The 25,172-nt window shown below is 41.7% G+C and overlaps 1 protein-coding gene across 2 annotated transcripts in view; it reads left to right on the top strand.

The window, feature by feature from the left end:
* The window catches only part of zgc:153039 (uncharacterized protein LOC767698 homolog), a 205,526-nt gene that overhangs the window by 93,974 nt on the left and 86,380 nt on the right, over positions 1-25,172 (top strand). For both annotated transcript variants that reach the window (XM_034167797.1, XM_034167798.1), the window contains exons 7-8: positions 14,004-14,161; positions 19,272-19,354. In XM_034167797.1, coding sequence (XP_034023688.1) covers positions 14,004-14,161; positions 19,272-19,354 — 241 coding nt within the window. The remainder of the gene's footprint in view (positions 1-14,003; positions 14,162-19,271; positions 19,355-25,172) is intronic.

Genomic DNA, 25,172 nt, shown 5'->3' with positions numbered 1-25,172 from the left:
ATATTCAGGTCTGGGGACTGAGATGGCCATTCCAGAACGTTGTACTTGTTCCTCTGCATTAATGCCTTAGTAGATTTTAAGCAGTGTTTAGGGTTGTTGTCTTGTTGAAAGATCCAGCCTTGGTGCAACTTCAGCTTTGTCACTGATTCATGAACATTGTTCTCAAGAATCTGCTGATATTGACTGGAATCCATGTGACCCTCAACTTTAACAAGATTTCCAGTACCTGCACTGGCAATACAGCCACACAGCATGATCGAACCACCTCCAAATTTTACTGTAGGTCATAAGCGTTTTTCTGGGAATGCTGTGTTCTTTTTCAGGCAGGGGTGGTGGCCAAGTGGTTAATGCGCTTGGTTTCAGTGCAGAAGGTTCCGGGTTCAAATCCCACCCCTGCCACATTTCTCCATGTAATGTGGAGTTGCGTCAGGAAGGGCATCCGACATAAAACCTGTGCCAATTCAACATGCAGATCCACCTTGGATTTGCTGTGGCAACCCCGAGTGCAAACAAGGGAGCAGCCGAAGGGACTTACTTTTGCTGTGTTCTTTTTCAGCCATGCATACCATCTCTTATGTCCAGATAACTCAATTTTAGTTTCATCAGTCCACAGCACCTTACTCCAAAATGTGCTTCAGCATACCTCAAACGACTCTGTTTGTGGCGTGTACGCAGAAAAGGCATCCTCTGCATTACTCTCTCATCCACCATCTCCTTGTGCAAAGTGCGCTCTGTCGTTGAACGATGCACAGAGACACTGTCTGCAGCAAGATCATGTTGTAGGTCTTTGGAGCAGGTCTGTAGGTTGATTATGACTGTTTTCACCATCCTTCACTTCAACTTATCTGAGGTTTTCTTGGCCTGCCACTTCAGCCTTAACTAGTACTGTGCCTGTGGACTTCCATTTCCTCACTATGTTCCTCACAGTGGAAACGTATAGCTGAAATCTCTGAGATAGCTTTTTGTATCCTTCCCCTAAACCATGATGTTGAACAATCTTTGTTTTCAGGTCATTTGGGAGTTGTTTAGAGGCTCCAGTGTTACCACTCATTCGAAGAGATGCAAAGAGGAGAAACATTTGTAAATGGCTACCTTAAGTACCCTTTTTCATGATTGGATTCACCTGTGTAAGGAGGTCAAGGGTCAATGAGCTTACCAAACCAATTTTGTGTTCCAATAGAGACTATCTTAGAGAGTCTTAGTTTCTTATAGAGACTAAGACTATCTTACTGAGAATAATCTCTTTGAGCCACTCTCTTCAGTCTTCAGCAGTCTTCTTTTAGAAAATATCATTCCACATCGACGGCTCTCGCTAAAGTGGTGAATGATCTTCTGCTTACAATGGATTTGGACACCACTACAGTTCTGTTGCTGTTAGATCTCAGTGCTGCATTTGATAGTGGATCATCATATTTTACTTGATAGGCTGGAAAATCATTTTGGGATTACTGGGAGTGCCCTTGCATGGCTGATATACTTGACCAGTCATTCTCACTGTGTTTTGTACAGTAACACTACCTCTAACCTTATTGACATGAAATTTGGGGTTCCACATGGGTGTGTCTTAGGCCCCCTGCTTTTCTCCCTTTATATAGCACCCCTTGGGCACATATTGCGGCGTTTTGGGATTACCTTTCACTGCTATGCAGATGATACTCAGTTATATATGCTGATCACTGCTGGTAATCTCGTTCACATAAAATCCTTAGAAGATTGCCTTGCAGCAGTGAGAAGTTGGATGTCTAGAAACTTCCTACTTTTAAACTCTGATAAGACTGAAATGATGGTTCTTGGTCGAGTGAGACATTGGCATCAATTTGACCAGTTAACACTCAGCCTAGGCTCGTGTGTCATACATCACACTGACAAAGTGAGGAACCTTGGGGTAATTTTTGATCCTTCGTTGTCCTTTGGCCTCCATATTAGAAATATTGCTAGGACTGCTTTCTTCCACCTGCGAAATATAACGAAGATTCGTCCCATCCTGTCTATGGCTGATGCTGAGACCCTGATCCATGCGTTCATCTCTTCTAGATTGGACTACTGCAGTGTTCTATTTTCTGGTTTACCGCAGTCTAGCATTAGGGCTCTCCAATTGGTTCAAAATGCTGCAGCCAGACTTTTGACACGAAGCAGAAAGTTCGACCACATTACACCCATTTTGGCATCTCTTCACTTGCTTCCTGTCCCAGTGAGATCAGATTTTAAGGTTCTGCTACTAACCTATAAAATTATTCATGGACTGGCACCTCCCTACCTAGCTGACCTAATTAAACCTTACGTACCAGCCCGGGCTTTATGTTCTCAGGGTGCAGGACTACTTTGTGTCCCTAGGGTGAATAAGAAGTCTGCAGGTCACAGAGCTTTCTCTTATTGTGCCCCTGTTCTGTGGAATGGTCTCCCTGCATCAATAAAACAATCAGATTCTGTGGAGACTTTCAAGTCCAGACTTAAGACGCACTTCTTTTCCCTTTCATATGGCTAGCATATTGGTACAGTTTTGTTTTACGCTTTTTACTCTTTTAATTCATGTTATTAGTAATTGGAACGGGCCGCGGCCTCAACTTTATCTAAATTCTGGATCTTTTAGTGAAGTTGTAGGGCTAGTGGCCGGCAATCACCTTAGTATTTCTTCTGTTTTTCTTGTTGATTAATGCTGACAAATTATACAGTATTTTTTGTCTTTCTGATGCCTGATTCTGTTTTTTCTCTGTTTAAGGTGCAGCTCCATTCAGAGATGGGAGTTGTATTTGTGTTGGCGACCCTCCTGTCCTGTGCACCAACAGCAGTTCTTGTATATTCGTCCGTGAATTGTTCTGTGAATTGTTTCTGTAATTTCTGTTTGTAGCATGGCCCAAGCAGAGGGTCACCCCTTTGAGTCTGGTCTGCTTGAGGTTTCTTCCTCAGAGGGAGTTTTTCTTTACCACTGTTGCTCTGGGGGTTGGTAAGGTTAGACCTTACCTGTGTGAAGTGCCTTGAGGCAACTCTGTTGTGATTTGGCGCTATATAAAGGAAAATAAATTGAAATTGAAATTCCAATAATTAATGCTGAATGTATTCAAATCAGTAAAATGACAAGGGTCCCCAAATTTATGCACCTGCCCAATTTTGTTTAAATAATTATTACGCACTTTCTGTAAATACTAGAAACTTCATTTTGCTTCTCAAATATCAGTAAACCTTTGCATACAAATGTATCCCAGCATGCCTAAACCCAGCCACTACACCTTGCTATTGAGGTGGGTGCCATTTCTGAGGTATTACCTAGATTTACAGAATTTGATAGTATCTCACTAGGTGTGCTCATGAAACTCGTAACCACTACAAAAAGTACAACCTGCTTATTTGATCCTATACCAACAAAACTGTTTAAGGACCTGTGGCCCACTTTTGGGCCGACTGTGCTTGAAATCATTAGTCTCTCATTAACTTCTGGATCTGTTCCTAAATGTTGCATATCTGCAGTGATTAAACCATTACTTAAGAAATCTAATTTTGACCCTAATGTATTGAAAAACTATAGGCCAATATCAAATCTGTCATTTTGCTCTACAATTCTGGAAAAAATGGTTTCACGGTAGCTTGTGGACCATGTTACTGAGAAAAATCTTTTTGAGCCACTGCAGTCTGCTTTTAGAAAATATTCCACAGAGACAGTTCACACTAAAGTGGTGAATGATCTTCTGCTTGCAATGGATTCGGACACCACTACGGTTCTGGTGCTGTTAGATCTCAGTGCTGCATTTGATACTGTGGATCATCATATTCTACTAGATAGGCTGGAGAATCATTTTGGGATTACTAGGAGTGCCCTTGCATGGTTTACGTCATAACTGACCAGTCCTTCTCACTGTGTTTTGTACAATAACACTACCTCTAACCTTAGTGACATGAAAATTGGGGTTCCACAGGGGTCTGTCTTAGGCCCCCTGCTTTTATCCCTTTATAACCCACCCCTTGGGCACATATTATGGCGCTTTGGGATTACCTTTCATTGCCGTGCTTATGATACTCAGTTATACATGCCGATAACTGCTGGTAATCTCATCCACATAAAATCTTTAATAGATTGCCTTGCATCAGTGAGATGCTGGGTGTCTAGCAACTTCCTTCTTTTAAATGCTGATAAGACTGAAATGATTGTTCTTGGTCCAGTGAGACATCGGCATCAATTTGACCAGCTATCGCTTAGCCTAGGCTCGGGTGTCATGCATCACACTGACAAAGTGAGGAACCTTGGGGTAATTTTTGATCCTATGTTGTCCTTTGACCACCACATTATATATATATATATAAAAAATATCACGAGGACTGCTTTTTTCCACCTGCAAAATATAGCGAACATTCTTCCCATCCCGTCTATGGCTGATGCTGAGACCCTGATTCATGGGTTTGCGTCTTCATGATTGGACTACTGCAGTGTTCTATTGTCTGGTTTACTGCAGTCCAGCGTTAGGGCTCTCCAATTGGTTCAGAATGCTGCTGCCAGACTTTTGACTCGAAGCAGAATGTTTGACCAAATTACACCCATTTTGGCATCTCTTCACTGGCTTTCTGTCCCTGTGAGATCAGAGTTTAACGTTCTGCTACTAGCCTATAAAATTGTTCACTGACTGGCACCTCCCTACTTCGCAGACCTAATTAAACCCTATGTACTGGCCTGGGCTTTGCATTCTCAGGGTGCAGGACTACTTTGTGTGCCTAGGGTGAATAAAACGAGCTTTCTCTTATCATGCCCCTGTTCTGTGGAATGATCTCCCTGCACCAATAAAACAGTCAGATTCTGTAGAGGCTTTGAAGTCCAGACTTAAGACGCTCTCATTTTCCCTTTTGTTTGGTGAGCATACTGGCGTAGTATGGTACTATGCTTTTTACTCTTTTAATTAATTTTATTAGGAAACAGAGTGGGCCGCACCATCAACTTTATCTAAAGGCTGGGTTTTAGTGAAGCTTATGGCTTGTGGCCAGTGTTTCTTTTGTTTTTCTTGTTGCTTAATGCTGACAAATTATACTGTATTTGTTGTCTTTCTGATGCCTGATTGTTTTTTTTTAGGTGTGGCTCCATCCAGAGATGGGTGTGGTGTCTGTTTCTGAAACCCTCCTGTCTACTTGCAACATTTCCTGTATATTCATTTTTTGAATTGTATTGAATTTTGTAAATTTTGGCGGTGTCATGGCCCAAGCAGAGGGTCACCCCTTTGAGTCTGGTCTGCTTCGGGTTTCTTCCTCAGAAGGAGTTTTTCCTTACCATTGTCACCTATGTGTTTGTTCTGGTGGTTGGTAAGGTTAGACCTTACTTGTGTGAAGCACCTTGAGGCGACGTTGTTGTGATTTTGAGCTATATAATTGAAAATAAATTGAAAATTGAAATTACAGATTATTCCTTTGACTTCATGCTTAGTTTGTGCTCTGAGATGCACTGTCAACTGTGGGACCTTATTTGTAGACAGGGGTGTGTGGAAACATCTCAAGGATGATCCATGGAAATAGTATGCACCTAATCTCAATTTTGAGCTTCATGGCAAAGGCTGTGAAGACTTATGTACATGGGATTTTTTTTTAACTAAATTTGCAAAAATCTAAAAACAAAAAAAAAAAGTTGTCATTATGGGGTATTGTGTGCAGAATCTTGAAGGAAAAAACAAATGTCATCCATTTTGAAATAATGCTGTAACATAACAAAATGTGGAAAAGTGAAGCTCTTGGGAATACTTTTCGGGTGCATTGCATGCATGCCGTGTCTACCTTTCAGGGTCTATTTGAAATAATAGTGTGCTCAGATCTTTGGATGGAGGGAACAATACTTAATAGGGCCATGATAATAAGTATTAAAATCACTGGACCTGAAAGAAAACGTGTTCTGAGTCTTAATTACAAGAACGAGTGCAAGAGAATGGATAAAAGAATAAGAAAAATAAATTGAGAGAGGGGTGGATTGAGTCATAAAACCTTAAAAACCTTGAATAGGTGAAAAAACATCATGATGGGGGAGACTGAACTGATGAGGGAGGGGAGCAGACGGGCAAATTGGATGCATGAGTGCGTGTAGACCTAAACACAAAAAGAGATTGAGATGGATCAGGAGAGAGCGAAGCACTTTGCACTTTTTCTCATTGTGTTGTATTGAAGCGTGTTGGGGAGCAAGGCTATTATATCACACACCCTGCTGTTTTTTTGGGGTTTTTTTTTGCACCTTCTCATTGCTCCTTTTTTAATATCCAGTGTCGTGCCTCCCGTATGTACACATGCACTTCAGTGAACCCCATATTTCAGAAGCTCATCATTATGCACTGGGGTAGGGTAATTACTTCCCCTTCAGTCTTGTTCTTTTTCATTTGACATCAGCACGTTTTGCACCCAGAACAACTGAGATTGAAATGACACACAGCTTTTTTGACCACTTGATTTTTGTCTCTTGGTGTAATTAGAATAAAATGATCAACACTCTTTATGGTTGCAGCGATAAATTTTTTTTTTTTTTTGGTTCTTGTGATTTATTTATTTTTTTTCTTCTTCTTTTTTAGTTGTGGTTGTAGCACAAATTTTGGACATTATTCATTTATACCTTGGAAGTGTACCTGCTTGCAGTGAATAATTGCGTGTCATGTAACTTTCGACTTGTTCCTCCAAGGATGACCACCACCAATCAGCTGCTTCTCAACGCGCCAAGAACACTTTTAAAAACCAGAGGAGACAGGGCCTTATCTGTAGCTGCTCCTAAATTGTGAAACAGCCTTCCTTTTAATATTTGACCTGCGCCTTCTTTAAATGTTTTTAAGTTGTGATTGAAGACCCATTTCTTTGCACAGGCCTTCAGTACCTAAGCTGAGTTTCACTTTTGTATTAATTGTATTTATTTAATTGTATTAATTTGTATTTATTGTGTTTATTAGTGTTTGGATTTTCTATTTCGTATTTTTGTATTTCTTTTTTTAAATTCTGTATCTGTGAAGCACTTTGGGTAGCTTTGGTTGTTGTAAATGTGCTATACAAATAAATTTGACTTGACTTGACTTGTTGGTCATTTTATGATTGCAACACTTTGTGTGAGTGCCACAACTTGAAATCTGTGATTTTAGTTTTTTTTTTTTTTTTTGTCTCTCCTCTTTTTGCCAGAGTATAAAGGCAGTCGGTAGCCACTCTGCTCTGTGTATGTGTGATCCAAGCCAGATCTCAGAAGCTAAGCAGAGTGGGTCATGGTTAGTCATTAGATGGATGACCACTTAGAAGGACCAGGGGCTGTGTTTGTTTCTCCAGGTAAACCTGGAGTTGCACCAGGAAGGTCATCCAGTGTATCATTTGCGCCAAATCCCAATGCGGATCTGCACTGGATCCGCTGTGGTGACCCTAAGCAAAATGAGGCAGCCAAAAGACAAACAACACAAAGACAGTTAGCGCAACTGTATTAAAGGACACGTCGCACCAAAATCATGACAGCTTAGATTTATGCTGTTCGTGACCATCCATACTTTGTGGACTTCTATGACCGGTCTCAAAGTATATGCCATTTTCAGCAAACAGCTACGGAGACTGCCACAAACATAATAATCGTGAGTACTTGTTTTTCTGAGTGTTTCTGACAGCATTTGTGTAATTTTGAAGAAAACATCCTAGCGTGCGCTTGAATGGAATGTAGCTGCTAACGTTAAGAACAGAGCCACAGATTAATTCCAAAGTTTATATAAATGTGATGTCGTGGTATGATGACTCCTTCTTATGTGATAACTGTTCATTTTGACGCAGTCATGGTAAAAGCAGTAGCCGCTGTCCACTGTGAGAAGACTTGTGCACATGTGCAGCCATTAGCTGTACAGCTTGTTAAAAACAGTCTCTATTTGAGGCTCAGCTTTGTGCACACTTATAAGTGTTGTAATCGAGATAACTGTAAAAAATCTAAGAAGTACATCTGTGTGATCAGACAGCCTGAAAAGCAGCTGAGAGGTCCACATGCACGTTCATGGCGGAACTATAACGGGGTTAAAATGGAGTGCTGCTCCGGTACAGAGAACAGACTCCACACATATCAACTTCCAAAATCCAATAGACTCTCTCAAAGTAAAATACAAATAAAGCCTACCAGCTATACTGAGGAGAACAAAATATAAAAGGAAAACAATGAATAGGACAGTCACCCACTTGATTTCTAAGATTAAATATGTAAAGTCCACTCCACTAAAGAAGTCCTCACGCACGGATCACGTGTGATTGCCAGCCGGAAGACAATGTCCCCTGGCAGCTCCTTACAAAGTTTATTTCACTATTCTGGCACATTAGATAGAAAGTCCATTATCTCCTGAAAATAAGGCATTTCAACTTTTTCCAGTGTAAGAAATACATCTGCATGTTCAGGCAGCCTGTAAAAACAGATTTGTGCAGACAGTCCACTTGCGCATTCCTTGCAGTAGTAAAATAGCATCCTGCGAGAGCGAGACAAACAGCAGCGGCACCACACGTTAAGAGTTTTGGGGTGAAGTGTGTCGTCTCCTCTCTGTACATTCTATGTAAATCCGAGCCATCACTTTCGAATCAAAGCTCAGAAGCTTCATTATCAGACATAGCAGCGTTTGTTTCACTCTGTTGGCCATCGGGATGTTTCTGCTTTTCCTAAAATGGATGTCACGCTGAGAAATGCTAAGTAATGGGCCTTTCACACTGAACATGTCGGAAGCGTGAAATGCGTCAAAAATCGGTCTAAAAAGCATTATTTTCAATGAGATGCGTTGCTTTTTAGATGCGTCAGAAGCGTCGCATCAAAAGCTGAGCTAAACTGACGCTTCTGACGGGAGCGCACATTGCTGCTTGTCGGCAGGCTGACGTGGTCAAAATTCAATCCAATCCAACTTTTGAAACTCTGAACTGTGACCTACCTTTGCGCTGTCCAATAGGAACAACACGTACACGGAAGACTAGTGGCAGAAACCACTGATCTCTACAAAATGGATCGTGCAGAAACCACTGATCTCTACAAAACAAACGTGTCACATGACTGCTCATTTATAGAGCAGTTTTCTGAAGAAAAATCCTTGGAAATGTTTTTTGTTGTTATTTGTTACCTCAGAATTTCTGATTACTGTTTAAAAAAATTTAGAACACTTGTAATTAAAATAGCTAAATAAATCAAAAAATGGTTCTTTAGAAACCTTTCATCTGTAAATTAAAACCACCTGTTATTTCAGATTAGATAATTTCTTGTTTAACAAGGAACCTTGGACATTTATTTTTAGACAAAATAACATGGAAATTTTTACATTTTTTAAAGTTTGGTAGATTATTTATATCTCATTTCAACCAGAAAAACACACACTTTAAATAAATACAAATGTTTATTATAAATGCAACAGGAAATAATTTAACAATGACTGCAGTGTGATTGTAAAGTAGGATTTCTGTGACATAAACCTCATGATGAATTTTTTTAGTCATTTCAACTTGTAATTTCACCAAAATATGTAATTGCCTTTAATGTTGTTATCAGGACAGAATCATTTCTAAAATATGAATATGAGCGCAGTAAGTGGAGAGCTTCTACCTGTGCAAATGTGTTTTGACTTTGATTCGTGGACATTTTTAATAATCTGTTCATTTATTGTTAAAATATAAAATGAAACCGCTTTTTAAAAAATAAAATAGTTGCTGTTGAAAAAGCTTTTTATTTAGAAGCCGGTGATGTTATGCTGGATTCTCGGGACCTGATGAAGGTCTCTTCTGTAGCTTTGAACTCTGGTGGTGTTGCTGAAGACAGTTTTGTCCTATTTTGAAGAGCAGAGATGTTTTCTTTCGACTGGACTTCGTGGTGTTCAGCTCATCAATGGAAGTTTGGTTGTCTGCACAGAAAATGTTCCTGATTGGGACAAATAAAAATATTTCTTTAAATATATAGAAACACTAACAGTTTATATATATAAAGAAGAAAAAAGAAACGATGGAAAAAAATGCCCGAAAAAAAAAAGTTATTTAAAGTTGAAATTTGTGGTCTCCGAAAAAAGCTGTAGCTTTATTTGGTAAAAATTAATAAGACTGAACCATTTACAAATTAAAGTGTTCACTCAGATCAACTGTGCTAAAAAGCTAAGCTAACGTTAGCCGATCAATAAACCTTCACAGCAGTGCAGAAAGTCACGTTTTACTTTTATTTTATTCTCACCTCGATAAAGCTGCAGAACTAAACTCCGTTGGGCAAACTGGGACTTCGCATATACAGTGGTTCCTCGCTATAACGCGGTTCACCTTTCGTGGCCTCGCAGTTTCGGGGCTTTTTTTTAGTGCAATTTTGCATGCTTTTTTTTTTTTAACAGCACATTGTGTTCTGCATCCTTATCAGGCGGGCCGGTCGCAGCACCGGTCGGCATCACCTTGATTACTCTCACTGCCTCCGATGCGCTTACTGAGTCTGCGGGCTCGGTAAACACAGCAGCGGGCCACTCACACCGCCCTCCTGTCTGCTGTGCGGAGCTGCACCAAATCTGGCAACAGGTCCAGAGACTACGCTCACTGTTTTGATGCGGATGTTGACCGCAGCCGCAGAACTCCGTGGTCACCGAGAGAGGACTTGGATTCTTTGCGGGACCTGCATCCGTACCTCCGGAGGCAGTGAGCGAAGGGAGAGTTCTGCGTGTGTCTGTTTATAATCTTTGCACCCAGAAGAAAAAAGAGAGTGTTTACATAGAGAAAAGTGAGAAAATGTTAATGCCTGTTTGAGAAAAGTGTATAAAGTGTGTAGTGAGGGGTTTTACAGCCTTAAAACATCTATAATAATTGCAAAAAATAGTTCTGACTACTTTGCGGATTTTGCTTATCGCGGGTTATTTTTAGAACGTAACACCCGCATTGGAAACACATCCGACGGATTGGGAACCGTTGACGGATTGGCCTGAAGTATTCAGTGTGAAAGGCCCATTAGTCATTTTCTGGAAATGCACCTGGTAACTCTCCCACCGAGACAAATAGTTAGCAATAAAATACATCAGCGACCACTAATTATTACCACATGTGCACGGATAGACTTACAATCATGAATACTTTGCTGTTGTGTTGCTAACCAGGACATTAAATAACTTGCGACATGTCCTTAACACCCTTAAGTGGTATTTCAAAGATCTGTTAAAATAGACTGATACAACAATTCCAGTCCATGCTTTTGTTGAATAATAATAAAAATAGTAATTCATACTTTATTAATCCCCAGAGGGAAACTGTGTCTCTGTATTTAACCCATTATACTCACAAACATTTTTGGAACAATTTGACCACTCTAGGAGCAATTGGAAGCCACTGAGAAGTGCCCAGGGACCAACTCCAGATCTTCACACACTGCTTTTGTCATTGGCTATGTAAGGACCGCCAAGATAATTATCGACATCACAGACTTTCACTCACTCAATGTCTTCTTCAGTCGTTTTGAAGAAAACAACACCACCACTCCAACAAAAGCCCCTCACTGCTTGGACAGTGCAACACTTCAACTGGACCAGGCTGATGTGCGGAGGACCCTTGAAAAGGTGAACCCCAGGAAGGCTGCTGGCCCTGACAGTATACCTGGGCGTGTGCTGAGAGACTGTGCTAACTCACTCACAGATGTTCTCACAGATATCTTCAACATCTCTCTGAGCCAAGCCATCATGCCAGAATGCTTCAAAGCCACCACCATCATACCGCTACCCAAGTAATCTCCAGCAACAACCCTGAATTACTACCGGCCCATAGCACTCACTCCCATTGTGAAGAAGTGCTTTGAAAGGTTGGTCAAGGCTCACATAACATCCAGCCTACCCGCTACTTTTGACCCATTCCAGTTTGCATATCGTCCCAAGCGCTCCACTGATGATGCCATAGCAGCAGCACTTCACCTCAGCCTGGCTCATCTGGAGAACAGAAACAGCTGCGTGCAGATGCTGTTCATTGACTTCAGCTCTGCCTTCAACACAGTCATCCCACAACACCTGGTGAACAAACTAAGTGCTATAGGCATCGGCACCCCACTCTGCAACTGGCTACTGGACTGTCACCAACAGACCACAGGCAGTAAGAGTTGGCAAAAACTCCTCACAGACCACCATCATGAACACAGGGGTCCTCCAGGGATGTGTGTTGAGCCCTCTGCTGTTCACCCTGATGACCCATGACTGTTGTGCCAGACACAACTCAAACCACATCATCAAGTTTGTAGATGACACAACAGTAGTGGGCCTCATCAGCAACGATGATGACTCAGCCTACAGAGAGGAAGTACACCATCTCATTAACTGGTGTGACATCAACAACCTGCACCTCAATGTCAACAGTCTTGGAAATGTACGTATGCTTACTGTTGTCTATATGTTGTGTTGATTGTTGTTCTGTTACTGATATTATTTGGATTTTATGTCCTAGTGATGTCTCATGTCCAGTTTATATTTAGTTGTATGTCTAAGGCCGGGTTCACACAGCAGGATAATTAGGCTGATATCGGACCCAGTCTTTCCCTTCCGACAATCTTAAGGATGCCACGACAATCGTGATGATGCTAAAGATAATCGATATTCCTCCCGTGTGTGGTGTGTTCAGAGTACTCTGATCTGCTCGGAAGGGCGTCAGGAGTGCTCCAATCGCAAATAGGGGATATTCAACATGTTGGATTTTTTTGGCCCGATATCGCAGCGTGTGTTGTGTCCTCCGACCACAAACGAGCACGCAGCCTGCTGAATGTGATGTGCAGCCAATCAGAAAGCGAGGTGATGGACGTACGGAGCGGAAAATAAAACCAAAACAGCTGTTCTGACTTACCAGAAAGTCCGGTGGTCGCGCTGTCTCCACTCCTTTAAAGAACGCCTTTTCTTTTTCTTTTCGTATCGTTTTTTCCCCTGTGTTTTAAATGGTCCACCAAGTACCTCCGTTTGTTTACTCTGAAGTCACGTTTAATCTCGAGAGAGTTTGCAAGATTTCCTCCCTGAACTGTAAATGTTGGTGTGTGAAATCTGTTTGTGTGTGGTGTTGATGTCCTTACCGTGTGGCTGAACACCACACACTGTATGACCAAACCTGTTAGATCCATGATTTTTTATCTTCATGTGTGTGGTCTCTCAGGTTTTGGAAAACTAAAGATAATTTTAAAATCCTGTCATGTGAACCAGGCTTAATTTAGCCTCTGTTACTGCACAATTGGAGTTTGGGGAAACGCAATTTCAGTCTTCTGTGTAATGTACTGTTGCATGGCTTCATTGACAATAAAGTTCACTTTGACTTTGATTTGATTATTATTTCCATCATTTTGCCTTACATATCTGAACACAAATTACTCACAAATGTTTCAGAATGTTACTAATAAAAATTGACCATATTACTCAGATACAAGCTCAATGTTATTAACACCCTTTTTTATGCCTGATCACACATTTCTAGATTGCAACCATCACTCTTTCCAAAGTCTTAAGGCTTCAAAACCTTTCCCTGTCATGAATGTTTTATTTGGTATATTATTCTGCAGCCATAAATGACAGATTGTGGCAGGTCTGTTAATTTGAAGATTAAGAGTTACATTTTGTCATTGAGTTAGCTAGGAATTACATTTTTTGTTATGTTACTGCACTTTGTATTATTTTGATGTGAACAAATTGTATCTCTCTCTGAAACATACTTGTCTTTTTTGACTATAATTAATTCTTTCTCTGAAATAACGTTGCCAACAAGTTGCGGATTGTGCCTTTTACACCATAGCCCACCGCTCTTGCAAACATGTAATGACAAAAGAGTTCCTGGAAGAATTCATGGGATTGAAAAGAGTATTCTTGGTAGTTTGGTTGGCAAAGTACTGTAAGACACAGTACTACATCACTATGACAGCCTAGGCAAAGTACCTTTGTCACATCATACTCTGTGTCATTTTTCAGCACTGTCTAATTAAATAAAATGACACACAAGTGAATGGGTTTATTTTTCTTTCTACTGCTTGGGAAGGCCAGAAGAGAATTTCCATGCATTGTTAATAAACTGCTCTGTTGAATTTGTTTTTCTACAATCTCTTACAGTGTCTTACTTCAGCGGGACTACAGTTTCCTAAGAGACATCAACATCTGGAAGCCATTTGTCACCATTGGAGTTTATTCCTCCACTCTCTCCGCTGCCATGAGCAATCTAATCGGTGCTTCACGTATCCTCTATGCCTTGGCCAAGGATGACTTGTTTGGTGGGTAGCACAACTGATCGGACCTTCCTTAAAACACATTGCTTACAGCAGAGGAATTGTTGTAAATTACTTCATATTGGGGCAAAAGAGGAAGATGGACTTTAGGAATGAGACAAGAAGCCTGATCACATTTTTTGTTAAAGGTGTGTATCAGACCACTTTTTGCACTGATATTCTATGTTGCATAGTTTGCAGGAAACAGATTTTCACTTTAAGATTTTACCAGATTGGAGATTCAAGTAGAGTATGCTAAAAGCAAGCATTCAATGAATACCATTTATCGGAAGCTACAGCTAACCGATAACTTTCAATTTTGTCTCCCATACACTCTCAGCTACTAACAAGCTGATTTTTAGTTTAAACACCTTCAAGCTTCAAATAGAATCAAAGGCAATCACAAACCCAAACACAGCCAGTGAGCCAGCGCTTCTGTCTTTGTGCGCCCTGCCCACTGTTGTAGGGAAACATCACCTTGACAGCATGCAGTGGTCCAACCATGAGGCAGAGGTCTTGAAATGGAAAGCAGGTTTGACTTATGGTTTTGATTTATAAGTCAAATTAATCCAGATAGAATAACTACATTAATGTAATCTCTTAAAATGTACAAAGTGATATATTATAACACATATCTGCTAATTTTAAAATAATGCACTAATTCTGAAGATTTGAACATTAACACACAGATGCCCAAAGGGATTATTGGTAAACTTAGCCTCCACTCATACTGATTGGTGGACTAATTCATTCTATGTAAAAACCAACACAAGTGAATCAATGTAACGTTATTTTATTATTTCTACAAAATAATGCTCCATTTGTCTTGAAGTTGGAGTGCTGAATTTCCAGCTTCTAATGAAAGTAATTGAAAATCAGAACACTGAAGTTGACTTCCAAATATAGCTCTAAATGAGAAAACCAGGCATTTTTTCAGAACTGCTTTTCCAGCAAGAAATCACCTTTATCGCAGCTGTTTTCAGCCACAGCAAATGGTAGGTAAAGTTGCATTACGATGCGGGTGGGGAGCTGTTGACCCTGACTGGGGATGTTGTCGGGCGGTGGAAGGAGTACTTCGAGGATCTCCTCAGTCCCATCGTCACGTCTTCCGAAGAGGAAGCAGAGACTGGGGACTCGGAGGCGGACTCATCCATTACCCAGGCCGAAGTCACCGAGGTGGTTAGAAAGCTCCTCGGTGGCAAGCCTCCTGGGGTGGATGAAGTCCGTCCTGAGTACCTTAAGTCTCTGGATGTTGTGGGGCTGTCTTGGCTGACACGCTTCTGCAACATTACGTGGCGATCGGGGACAGTGCCTCTGGATTGGCAGACCGTGGTGGTGGTCCCTCTGTTTAAGAAGGGGGACTGGAGGGTGTGTTCCAACTATAGGGGGATCAAGGCGTTTGACCGTGTCCCTCGGGGCACCCTGTGGGGAGTGCTCCGGGAGTACGGGGGTCCGGGGTCCTTTGCTAAGGGCTATCCGGTCCCTGTACGACCGCAGCAGGAGCTTGGTTCACATTGCCAGTAGTAAGTCAAACCTGTTTCCAGTGCACGTTGGCCTCCACCAGGGCTGCCCTTTGTCACCGGTTCTGTTCATTATTTTTATGGACAGAATTTCTAGGCGCAGCCAGGGTGTAGAGGGGGTCTGGTTTGGGAACCACAGAATCTCGTATCTGCTGTTTGTGGACAATGTGGTTCTGTTGGCTTCGTCAAATCAGGACCATCAGCGTGCACTGGGGCGGTTTGCAGCCGAGTGTGAAGCTTCCTGGATGAAAATCAGCACCTCAAAATCCGAGGCCATGGTTCTCGACCGGAAAAAGGTGCTTTGCCCTCTTCAGGTCGGTGGAGTGTCCTTGCCTCAAGTGGAGGAGTTTAAGTATCTCGGGGTCTTGTTCACGAGTGAGGGACGGATGGAGCGTGAGATCGATAGACGGATCGGTGCAGCATCTGCAGTGATGCGGTCGCTGTATCGGACCGTCGTGGTGAAGAGAGAGCTGAGTAGGGGGGCAAAGCTCTCGATTTACCGATCGATCTACGTTCCGATCCTCACCTATGGTCATGAGATTTGGCTCATGACCGAAAGGATGAGATTGCGAGTACAAGCGGCCGAGATGAGTTTCCTCCGCAGGGTGGCTGGGCGCTCCCTTAGAGATAGGGTGAGGAGCTCGGTCACTCGGGAGGAGCTCAGAGTCGAGCCGCTGCTCCTCCACGTCGAAAGGAGTCAGTTGAGGTGGCTCGGGCATCTTTTCCGGATGCCCCCTGGACGCCTCGCTGGAGAGGTGTTCCGGGCACGTCCCACTGGGAGGAGACCCCGGGGAAGACCCAGGACACGCTGGAGGGACTACATCTCTCAGCTGGCTTGGGAACACCTTGGGGTCCCCCCAGAGGAGCTGGGGGAGGTGTGTGTGGATCGGGAGGTCTGGGCGGCTTTGCTTGAGCTGCTGCCCCCGCGACCCGACTCCGGATAAAGCGGAAGAAAATGGATGGATGCTTGAGTGGGAGCATGCATGTTGCACTAATGTCATGCTACAATGCATTCACCACACTATGGAACCACCTTTTCTTTGTGGTTGTTAACCACTGCAACAACCTGTCCATCTTCAACTCTCCCTCTCAACAGTATCCGTCTGTCTACCCTTGCCAAGCAAAACGTGCATGTCACCTTGCCTTCTCCAGCCATTGGGGTCCTCCACACTGGGGCGTCTGCATGCTTTATCATATCCAGAGAAAAGCATCACATACTAGGGTGTCGTAACTGATCTTTTCTCACAATGTAAATGAGCCACCTCTTCTGAGTCTCCTGGAATAACCATTAATTTGACACACAGCCATTCCAGCGGTGTCCACGGATTGATATGTACACCACCTATCCAAAGTTTGGACACACTTTCCTATTTTTGACTGGTCATGTACATAGTATTGGTTAAATTTTAAATAGTCACACATGGTTACAGTGAACTAATGTAGATCACCAGGTATCTCAAAAACAGATGTTAAGTTTGGAAACCCATTTTAAGGTCTTCAAGAAACAACTCAATTCCAGGCTGCTGTTTCAAGCATGAATATTGTTAATAGGGAGTTTCTACATGATCAGAGAAAATTGTGGGGCTGTTTATGAGGATGTTTAACATGAAAACCCAACCACATTTATCTAAAAAAAAGTAGAATAAATACATTTTGCACAATGTGACAACTTTTAAAGTATAATGTGACAAGTGGCTGAAAATAGAAAGCTTAATGCTACTATTCATAACTAACCTAACTAAACTTTCTTTTAAAAATATATTTAATGAGCAGCTTCCTTGAGTCCCGTCTGTTTCTGCTTCTCTTTTTGAATTTGTAAGGCCTGACACTGACACAAAATTTCATGTCCTGGCTTATTTATGGTGTGTGTGTGTGTGTGTGTGTGTGTGTGTGTGTGTGTGTGTGTGTGTGTGTGTGTGTGTGTGTGTGTGTGTGTGTGTCAGGGAAGATAAATGGCTATATTAGTGCAACTTCCTTTGTGGAGTGATCAAATGGAGTAGAAGCAGATGACTCACAGCGGCTCCAGTTCAGCTTTGTGTGCTAACCAGTACCTAGTGGGTTCACCTAAAATAAATTAATCAGTTTAATCAGGGATTAGTGACTGTCGAGCCATAAATATGTGATGCCTAATGCTTTGTTGTATCTACAGTGTTTGTCTATGTGTGTTGTTCTTGTTGACATTCATGAATGCTGCTAACTGCTTAACCTTGCTGCTGTCCTATGCAAGCTGAGTCATGAATGTGTCAATCTTCCAACGTGCACACACAGTTTGTCCTGCCATCAAACTCATCTTCCATTTCTTTCTTCTCTATAACTTGCTAATCTCTTACTCCCTTCACCTCTGTCCTCCCTCCCTCTCTCTATCACTTTGTCTGCTGCTCTCAGCCGCATTGATTTGACTTTAAAGTACCACTGATTTAATTCATTTCATTTATCAGCTGTGAAATTTAGTGTTAAGCTTGGGTTCCACTCCACCACCCTTCACCTCTTTCGCCCCTCTGCCTTCCTCCCCACCTCCAACCTTTTCCCTTAGTTTTGGAGTTGTTCTTGTCTTGTTGTGTTCTTTTTGCGTGTGTTGTTGGAGCCATCCTTGTTTGTCCATTGGGGATCCCTGCTCTATTTTAGATTTCAACACTCTATGTGTTAGATGATGTTATTGAGAGCCAAAATCTCTTACAATTCTTTCCTTTTGGTGGGTACAACAGAGCTGCCAGAGTTTCATTTTGTGATTGTTCATTTTTTATTGATGAAACTGTTTAAAGTGGGAGTGTAGTGGTCAGGAATCATGGCTCACAGCAGGAAGATCCTGTGTTCCAATCCACTCATGCCCATTCTGTCCAGTGCCGAACCTCTTTTCAAATCAAAATGCTGCTTCAGTATGGATCTGCTCTGGCAACCCCAAGCAAAATCAAAGCAGGTAAAAGAAGGAAATACTCATGTTCAAATGATCATCAATCAAAATACTGTAGAATGGCATAAGTCCATTATTGTCATAAAATTGCGAGGACAATGATGGGAGCTGCTTCATTTGCATGTTAAAATGGCCAGTCTGATTGCTTTCAGCAGTACTTATAAAAAACAAATGCTAATCTAGGACAAAGCAAGTGATACTCGTTGAGTTACTGATCAGAAAGATTCTTTTCTGATGGCTTCCGTTCAGATTGTAATCCTTCTTGTGCAGTGAGGTCCAGAGTAGTACTATCCCAGTTTACCCACCCAACTTCAGCAGCCCACTAATGGAAACACACCTAGGTAAGCTAGACAGATACCACCCCAGACACTGCCCGAGATTATTATGCATTTTGGTCTTATGTGCTCCCGGAGGTTCCTGGCTTGCAGTTTTTCCCAGACAGCAGATCTTTCCAACCTCTCCAAATTGCAGGTTTGTAAAATGTTTACACAGCATTGGAACCAGTGCCAGTCATCACAAAATTGGGAAAGTACTGGTATGATGGATTGTCATCTCTTATTGACTATATGGTCAACAGTTTTGAAGGTTAATGTTTTAAATTGAAGCTGCTGTGAAGCATTGTTTGAGAAAAACTGTTTAATGAGTGTGTTTTCTGAGGTCATCTGTCCTGTCTTCATTCTTGTAGGTAAAGTGTTGTCTCCGGCTAAAAAGACGTCTCGTTCCGGAAACCCCTGGGTCTCAGTGCTTATCTCATGGTTCGTAGTGCAGGTGAGTGGAGTTACAGTATAAGAAGCCCTGATTAAATAGATTATCAGCAGACATTTTCTCTTTAAATGAAGTAGTACTGGCTTAAAAGTACAGTCTGTTACTCTTGAAAGAAAACACACTTGATGCAAAATCAGATGAGTTTGTAATTGAAAGCTTTTCTTAGCCCGTAACCACTATCCAGATTAAAACCAGTCAACCTGGGCAGTAACAGTATTTTCAAGCTCAGTACCCCAGCTTGTACCCAATGACCACCCTATGACCCTTAACTGGAATACGGGGGTTCACAAAATGAATGAATCAATGAAGTTGACCCCACAAAACATGAAATATACTCAACAAAAATATAAACGCAACACTTTTAGTTTTGCTCCCATTTTGTATGAGATGAACTCAAGGATCTAAAACTTTTTCCACATACACAATATCACCATTTCCCTCAAATATTGTTCACAAACCAGTCTAAATCTGTGATAGTGAGCACTTCTCCTTTGCTGAGATAATCCATCCCACCTCACAGGTGTGCCATATCAAGATGCTGATTAGACACCATGATTAGTGCACAGGTGTGCCTTAGACTGCCCACAATAAAAGGCCACTCTGAAAGGTGCAGTTTTGTTTTATTGGGGGGGATACCAGTCAGTATCTGGTGTGACCACCATTTGCCTCATGCAGTGCAACACATCTCCTTCACATAGAGTTGATCAGGTTGTCAATTGTGGCCTGTGGAATGTTGGTCCACTCCTCTTCAATGGCTGTGCGAATTTGCTGGATATTGGCAGGAACTGGTACATGCTGTCGTATACGCTGGTCCAGAGCATCCCAAACATGCTCAATGGGTGACATGTCCGGTGAGTATGCCGGCCATGCAAGAACTGGGACATTTTCAGCTTCCAAGAATTGTGTACAGATCCTTGCAACATGGGGCCGTGCATTATCCTGCTGAAACATGAGGTGATGTTCTTGGATGTATGACACAACAATGGGCCTCAGGATCTCGTCACGGTATCTCTGTGCATTCAAAATGCCATCAATAAAATGCACCTGTGTTCTTCGTCCATAACAGATGCCTGCCCATACCATAACCCCACCGCCACCATGGGCCACTCTATCCACAACATTAACATCAGAAAACCGCTCACCCACACGACACCACACACGCTGTCTGCCATCTGCCCTGGACAGTGTGAACCGGGATTCATCCATGAAGAGAACACCTCTCCAACGTGCCAAATGCCAGTGAAGGTGAGCATTTGCCCACTCAAGTCGGTTACGACGATGAACTGGAGTCAGGTCGAGACCCCGATGAGAACGACGAGCATGCAGATGAGCTTCGCTGAGACGGTTTCTGACAGTTTGTGCAGAAATTCTTTGGTTATGCAAACCGATTGTTTCAGCAGCTGTCCGAGTGGCTGGTCTCAGACGATCTTGGAGGTGAACATGCTGGATGTGGAGGTCCTGGGCTGGTGTGGTTACACGTGGTCTGCGGTTGTGAGGCTGGTTGGATGTACTGCCAAATTCTCTGAAACGCCTTTGGAGACGGCTTATGGTAGAGAAATGAACGTTCAATACACGAGCAACAGCTCTGGTTGACATTCCTGCTGTCAGCATGCCAATTGCACGCTCCCTCAAATCTTGCAACATCTGTGGCATTGTGCTGTGTGATAAAACTGCACCTTTCAGAGTGGCCTTTTATTGTGGGCAGTCTAAGGCACACCTGTGCACTAATCATGGTGTCTAATCAGCATCTTGATAGGGCACACTTGTGAGGTGGGATGGATTATCTCAGCAAAGGAGAAGTGCTCACTATCACAGATTTAGACTGGTTTGTGAACAATATTTGAGGGAAATGGTGATATTGTGTATGTGGAAAAAGTTTTAGATCCTTGAGTTCATCTCATACAAAATGGGAGCAAAACCAAAAGTGTTGCGTTTATATTTTTGTTGAGTGTATCTTGGGTTCATACTGTCTGCAATGAAATAGAAGTGAAAAGTAAATGTAAAGATCACTCCTTTTTGTTGTTTTGCTTCTTTTTTTTTTTTTTTTTTTTTTTTTTTTTTTAGCATTTTCCATATCATCCCAACTGTTTGTTGATTTGGAATTGAATATGAAAGGTCTGGTGGCAAAAATAGCCTAATTCATCAGCCTCTGGTGGATTTGGGCCTCTGTTGGAATGAGTGGACAACCACCGAATGCCAGTGTGCAGTACTTCTTGATTTGAACGGAAGATGAACAGATAAGGCACAGATAAAACAAACATCTACTGGACCTCCATTGGGAACTACTGGGGAAGCTCTCCATATTATGTTCATTCAAAGTTTTGAGCATGCACAAAACTTTCCGATGTACTCGCAGAACATCAGCTGACAAGGAACGCATTTAACAAATAAGAAAAGGATTTGTACAGAACAAAAATGGACACACAGATATCTACATTTCATTGCCCTTGCTCATACATTTCCTCAATCCCTCACAGTATGACAGCTGCTTAAAACTCAATTTAGATTTCATACTGAAATCTAAACTTGAAATAAGAGCCTGTATTAATTGTCAAGTTTCTTCAAGGAGGACCGAGGGGGTACAAATTACTTCCTCAATGATTGATGGAGTCCCCATCTGGGACAGGCATGAACAAACGTGTTGAAGTCGTAAATGCTTTGCCCACTGGGTCCAGTCAGGAGTCAGTTTTTATAAAAAATTGATTGCAGAAAGGAGCTTCAACATTTCTACAAGTTTTGCAAAAACTGGTGATATTAAGAGAAACTTTTAGCTGAACACAGAAATGACTGTGACTAATAGGATGAGAATAATAAATGGCAAATGAAGAGAACAAGCTGTCATTTTTTTTTCCACTGATCAATAACTCAGCCTGTAGTGTTTTTCTGTCTTCCATTGTGTCTTGGGTGTTGTAAGTGAGGGAAATAAGTCAATTTAGCGTGAGTACCAAATATTGGCAGAGGGAAGGAGGGTGAATATAGACAGTGAAAGAGGAGGAGGTTCTTAGGAGCAAATCGGCCAGACTATCCTGTCATTATCAGGTGAATGCTGTAGTCTGAATGACTTGTCATTATTTGTGCTCTCTTTTTCTCTCACACTCTGTGTCTCATCATCTCCATCCCACGCTACTCTCCAGAACTGGATGAGGAGCAATTAGATGGAAATCATTAACTGCTCTGCTGCCACCACCAGAGATCATTGACTCGCTCGTCCTTTTTTTTCATGTCCTCCTGCAACCCCCGCCCCCTGCAACCTCTTTCTTGGCCATTTGAATGATTCACTGATGACAAAAGTCTGATTGTAATCTGCCTTTTAACACTCTCAAACAGTCCAGGATTGAAAATGGAGAAGATAGAGGGAGGCGCCAGCCAGTGCTTTCTTTTATTGGAGTGTAGCGGTAAAATCGGCACATTACAAGGGCAGAGGGAAACATGAATAAAAATGGGAAGAAGTGGAATGTAGTAAGAGCTGGATAGTGAATGAATGAATGAATGAGTGTATTTGTTTCGGCACACAAAAGAAAAAAGCTCGGTACAAAAAATGATTTCTCAGTTAGCCCATATGACTAGGGTGTAGGGAGAAGCAAAAGCTTATATACACCTACCCATTTTACCTTAAGAAAATGTACTCATGACAACAAATACAAAAAGAACAAAACACAAACATTAGAAACTAATCAGTGAACTTAAATTTCTCATCACAACAAAATAAATAATAGTGCACAATGCACAATCCAAAAGTAATATTACAAAATCATTAAACTCCATTGTCCATACTGTAATGAGAAATCATATTATTTTTGTAAAGTATTTTAAACCAGACTAGAGTACCGCATGATTCAATATTTTAGGAGAGTTGTTCCAAATGTTTACTCCTTTTACTTCGACACAGTGTTTTTTTTTTTCTCCCACATCTGAAGACATGCAGGTTAGGTGAATAGGGAACCGTAGTCTCGCTTGAGGGTGTGCACTAAAGGAGTAAAATGAAAGAGCATAATTGTACTTCCGGGGACAGCCCTTGTATGTCCCCATCAGAAAGATGGCACTTTCCCTGAGTTTTTGGGCAAATTACATGGCAAACAAAGTGAAAATGCAAAAAAAATAAATAAATAAATAAATAAAATAAAATAAATAAATAAATAAAAGAGGAAAAAAAAAGTGAAGATGCAATGGAAAGTAGACCTGTTGCGGTTTGTGTATGACCTGGAGCTAAAACATGTTGAGGCGGTTGTGCCTAAAACTTGTGGCTAAAACTTATCGACACAACCTCTCACATTTGCCTCGTCTTCCCTGCTCTGCTGGGAACAAAAAAACTGCACTTTTTGCAGTTGCTTCGGCGACTGCAGCCGAAAACAAAATGGTACACAATTTTTTCGTTAGAAGTGATGCTGTGTTTGTGTAGGCTGTCCTAGGAAGTGGTCAAATCCCGTGATATCACGCAGGGGTTCAAACGAGACTGCGGTTCCCTATTTGAAATTTTATAATTGTCCAGGTCTCCCTTGTAAAAGAGATTTCAACCTCAATGGGACTAACCTGGTTAAATAAAGGTTAAATTAAGCAGCGAATTGATGCGTTTTCATAAGATTAGAATGAGCCCTTCATATCTACATGGGAGCGGGGCCCCTCATGGGTGCGGCCATGTTGCACCACGATGTAGATACACTTGCAGCATAGTTGGAAGTCTGAAGAATCAAAGAAGAATCAAAGTGGTTGCTCTCCTTGACATCGCTTACTCATTGTAGGCTAGCAAGTTTGAGAGCGCTCGTTTTTGTGGCCTGGATGATCACACATATTGATTATCACAAAAAGCGATGGTACTTGAATCCGCATTGACAAAGATGAAAATGTGAAGGGAAGCAAACTTGTGACTGGCAACAGCATAATGCAGTTTGCAACCTCATCATGAGTAGACACAAATCCTATGCATTGTAGATTTATTAATTGTTCATTTTTAATTATACATCCCACAAACACTTATTACTTAACAGTTTGTCTCAGGTACATTATCTTAATTGTTCCATAATCAGACAGTATAAGCTCAGAATGCATGTAGTTTATTTTTTGCCACATGCTGTATCTGCGTCTGAGTGCCACACTGATGGAGTGACTGCCCAGTTACCTGTAAGTCCAAGACATTTCTGGGAAAGTGCTGCTTTGTTGTCCAAAGGATGACTCAGCTGCTCTCATTCAGTTCTTTTTGTTTCAGAAAAGTGACTGTGTGCGCCCTTTCTTTCGGTGAAATTTTTGGCATTTCAAGCATACTACTTTTCCTCTAAAGTACATCTTTCAAATCAACACACGCACATTCAATAACATACACAGGAAAGGCTTGGAGTGCGCATGCACACACAGTGTGCTGTGTCTGTTGTTCATGTTGGCCGAATAAATGGTGCGGTGGAGCAGCTTCCTAAAGGGAACTGTGGAGAGATGCGCAGTGATTTTGGATGTCAGAGGTTTGGAATCATCTCTTGTTTGCTTTGTGCTGTTTTTCCATATACATGTGCTTTATGGAGTGGGACAAAGCCTGTGATCTGGTCTTCCAAAAAGCAGTGTGAGCCATGTCCACATTCTCAGCACATTGAGCATGGTGCATTCTACCAGGGCGGTGTCTCCTCACCAGTTCATTTTGAGATTTTTATACACCAAATCTGAGTGAACATTCAGGTCAATGATGAGTGAAAATGACCTTCTCACTCGGGGTGTGCATCTCTCCTTTTTATATATATATATATATATATATATATATATATATATATATATATATATATATACACACACACACACACGAGGTCTGTTAGAAAAGTATCCGACCTTTTATTTTTTT

The sequence above is a fragment of the Thalassophryne amazonica genome, chromosome 4 (genome assembly GCF_902500255.1).
Source record: "Thalassophryne amazonica chromosome 4, fThaAma1.1, whole genome shotgun sequence".
In the NCBI taxonomy this organism is placed as follows: Eukaryota; Metazoa; Chordata; class Actinopteri; order Batrachoidiformes; family Batrachoididae; genus Thalassophryne; species Thalassophryne amazonica.
Note: the sequence above shows the minus strand (reverse complement) of the source record. Positions and strands in the feature narration are given on the sequence as shown.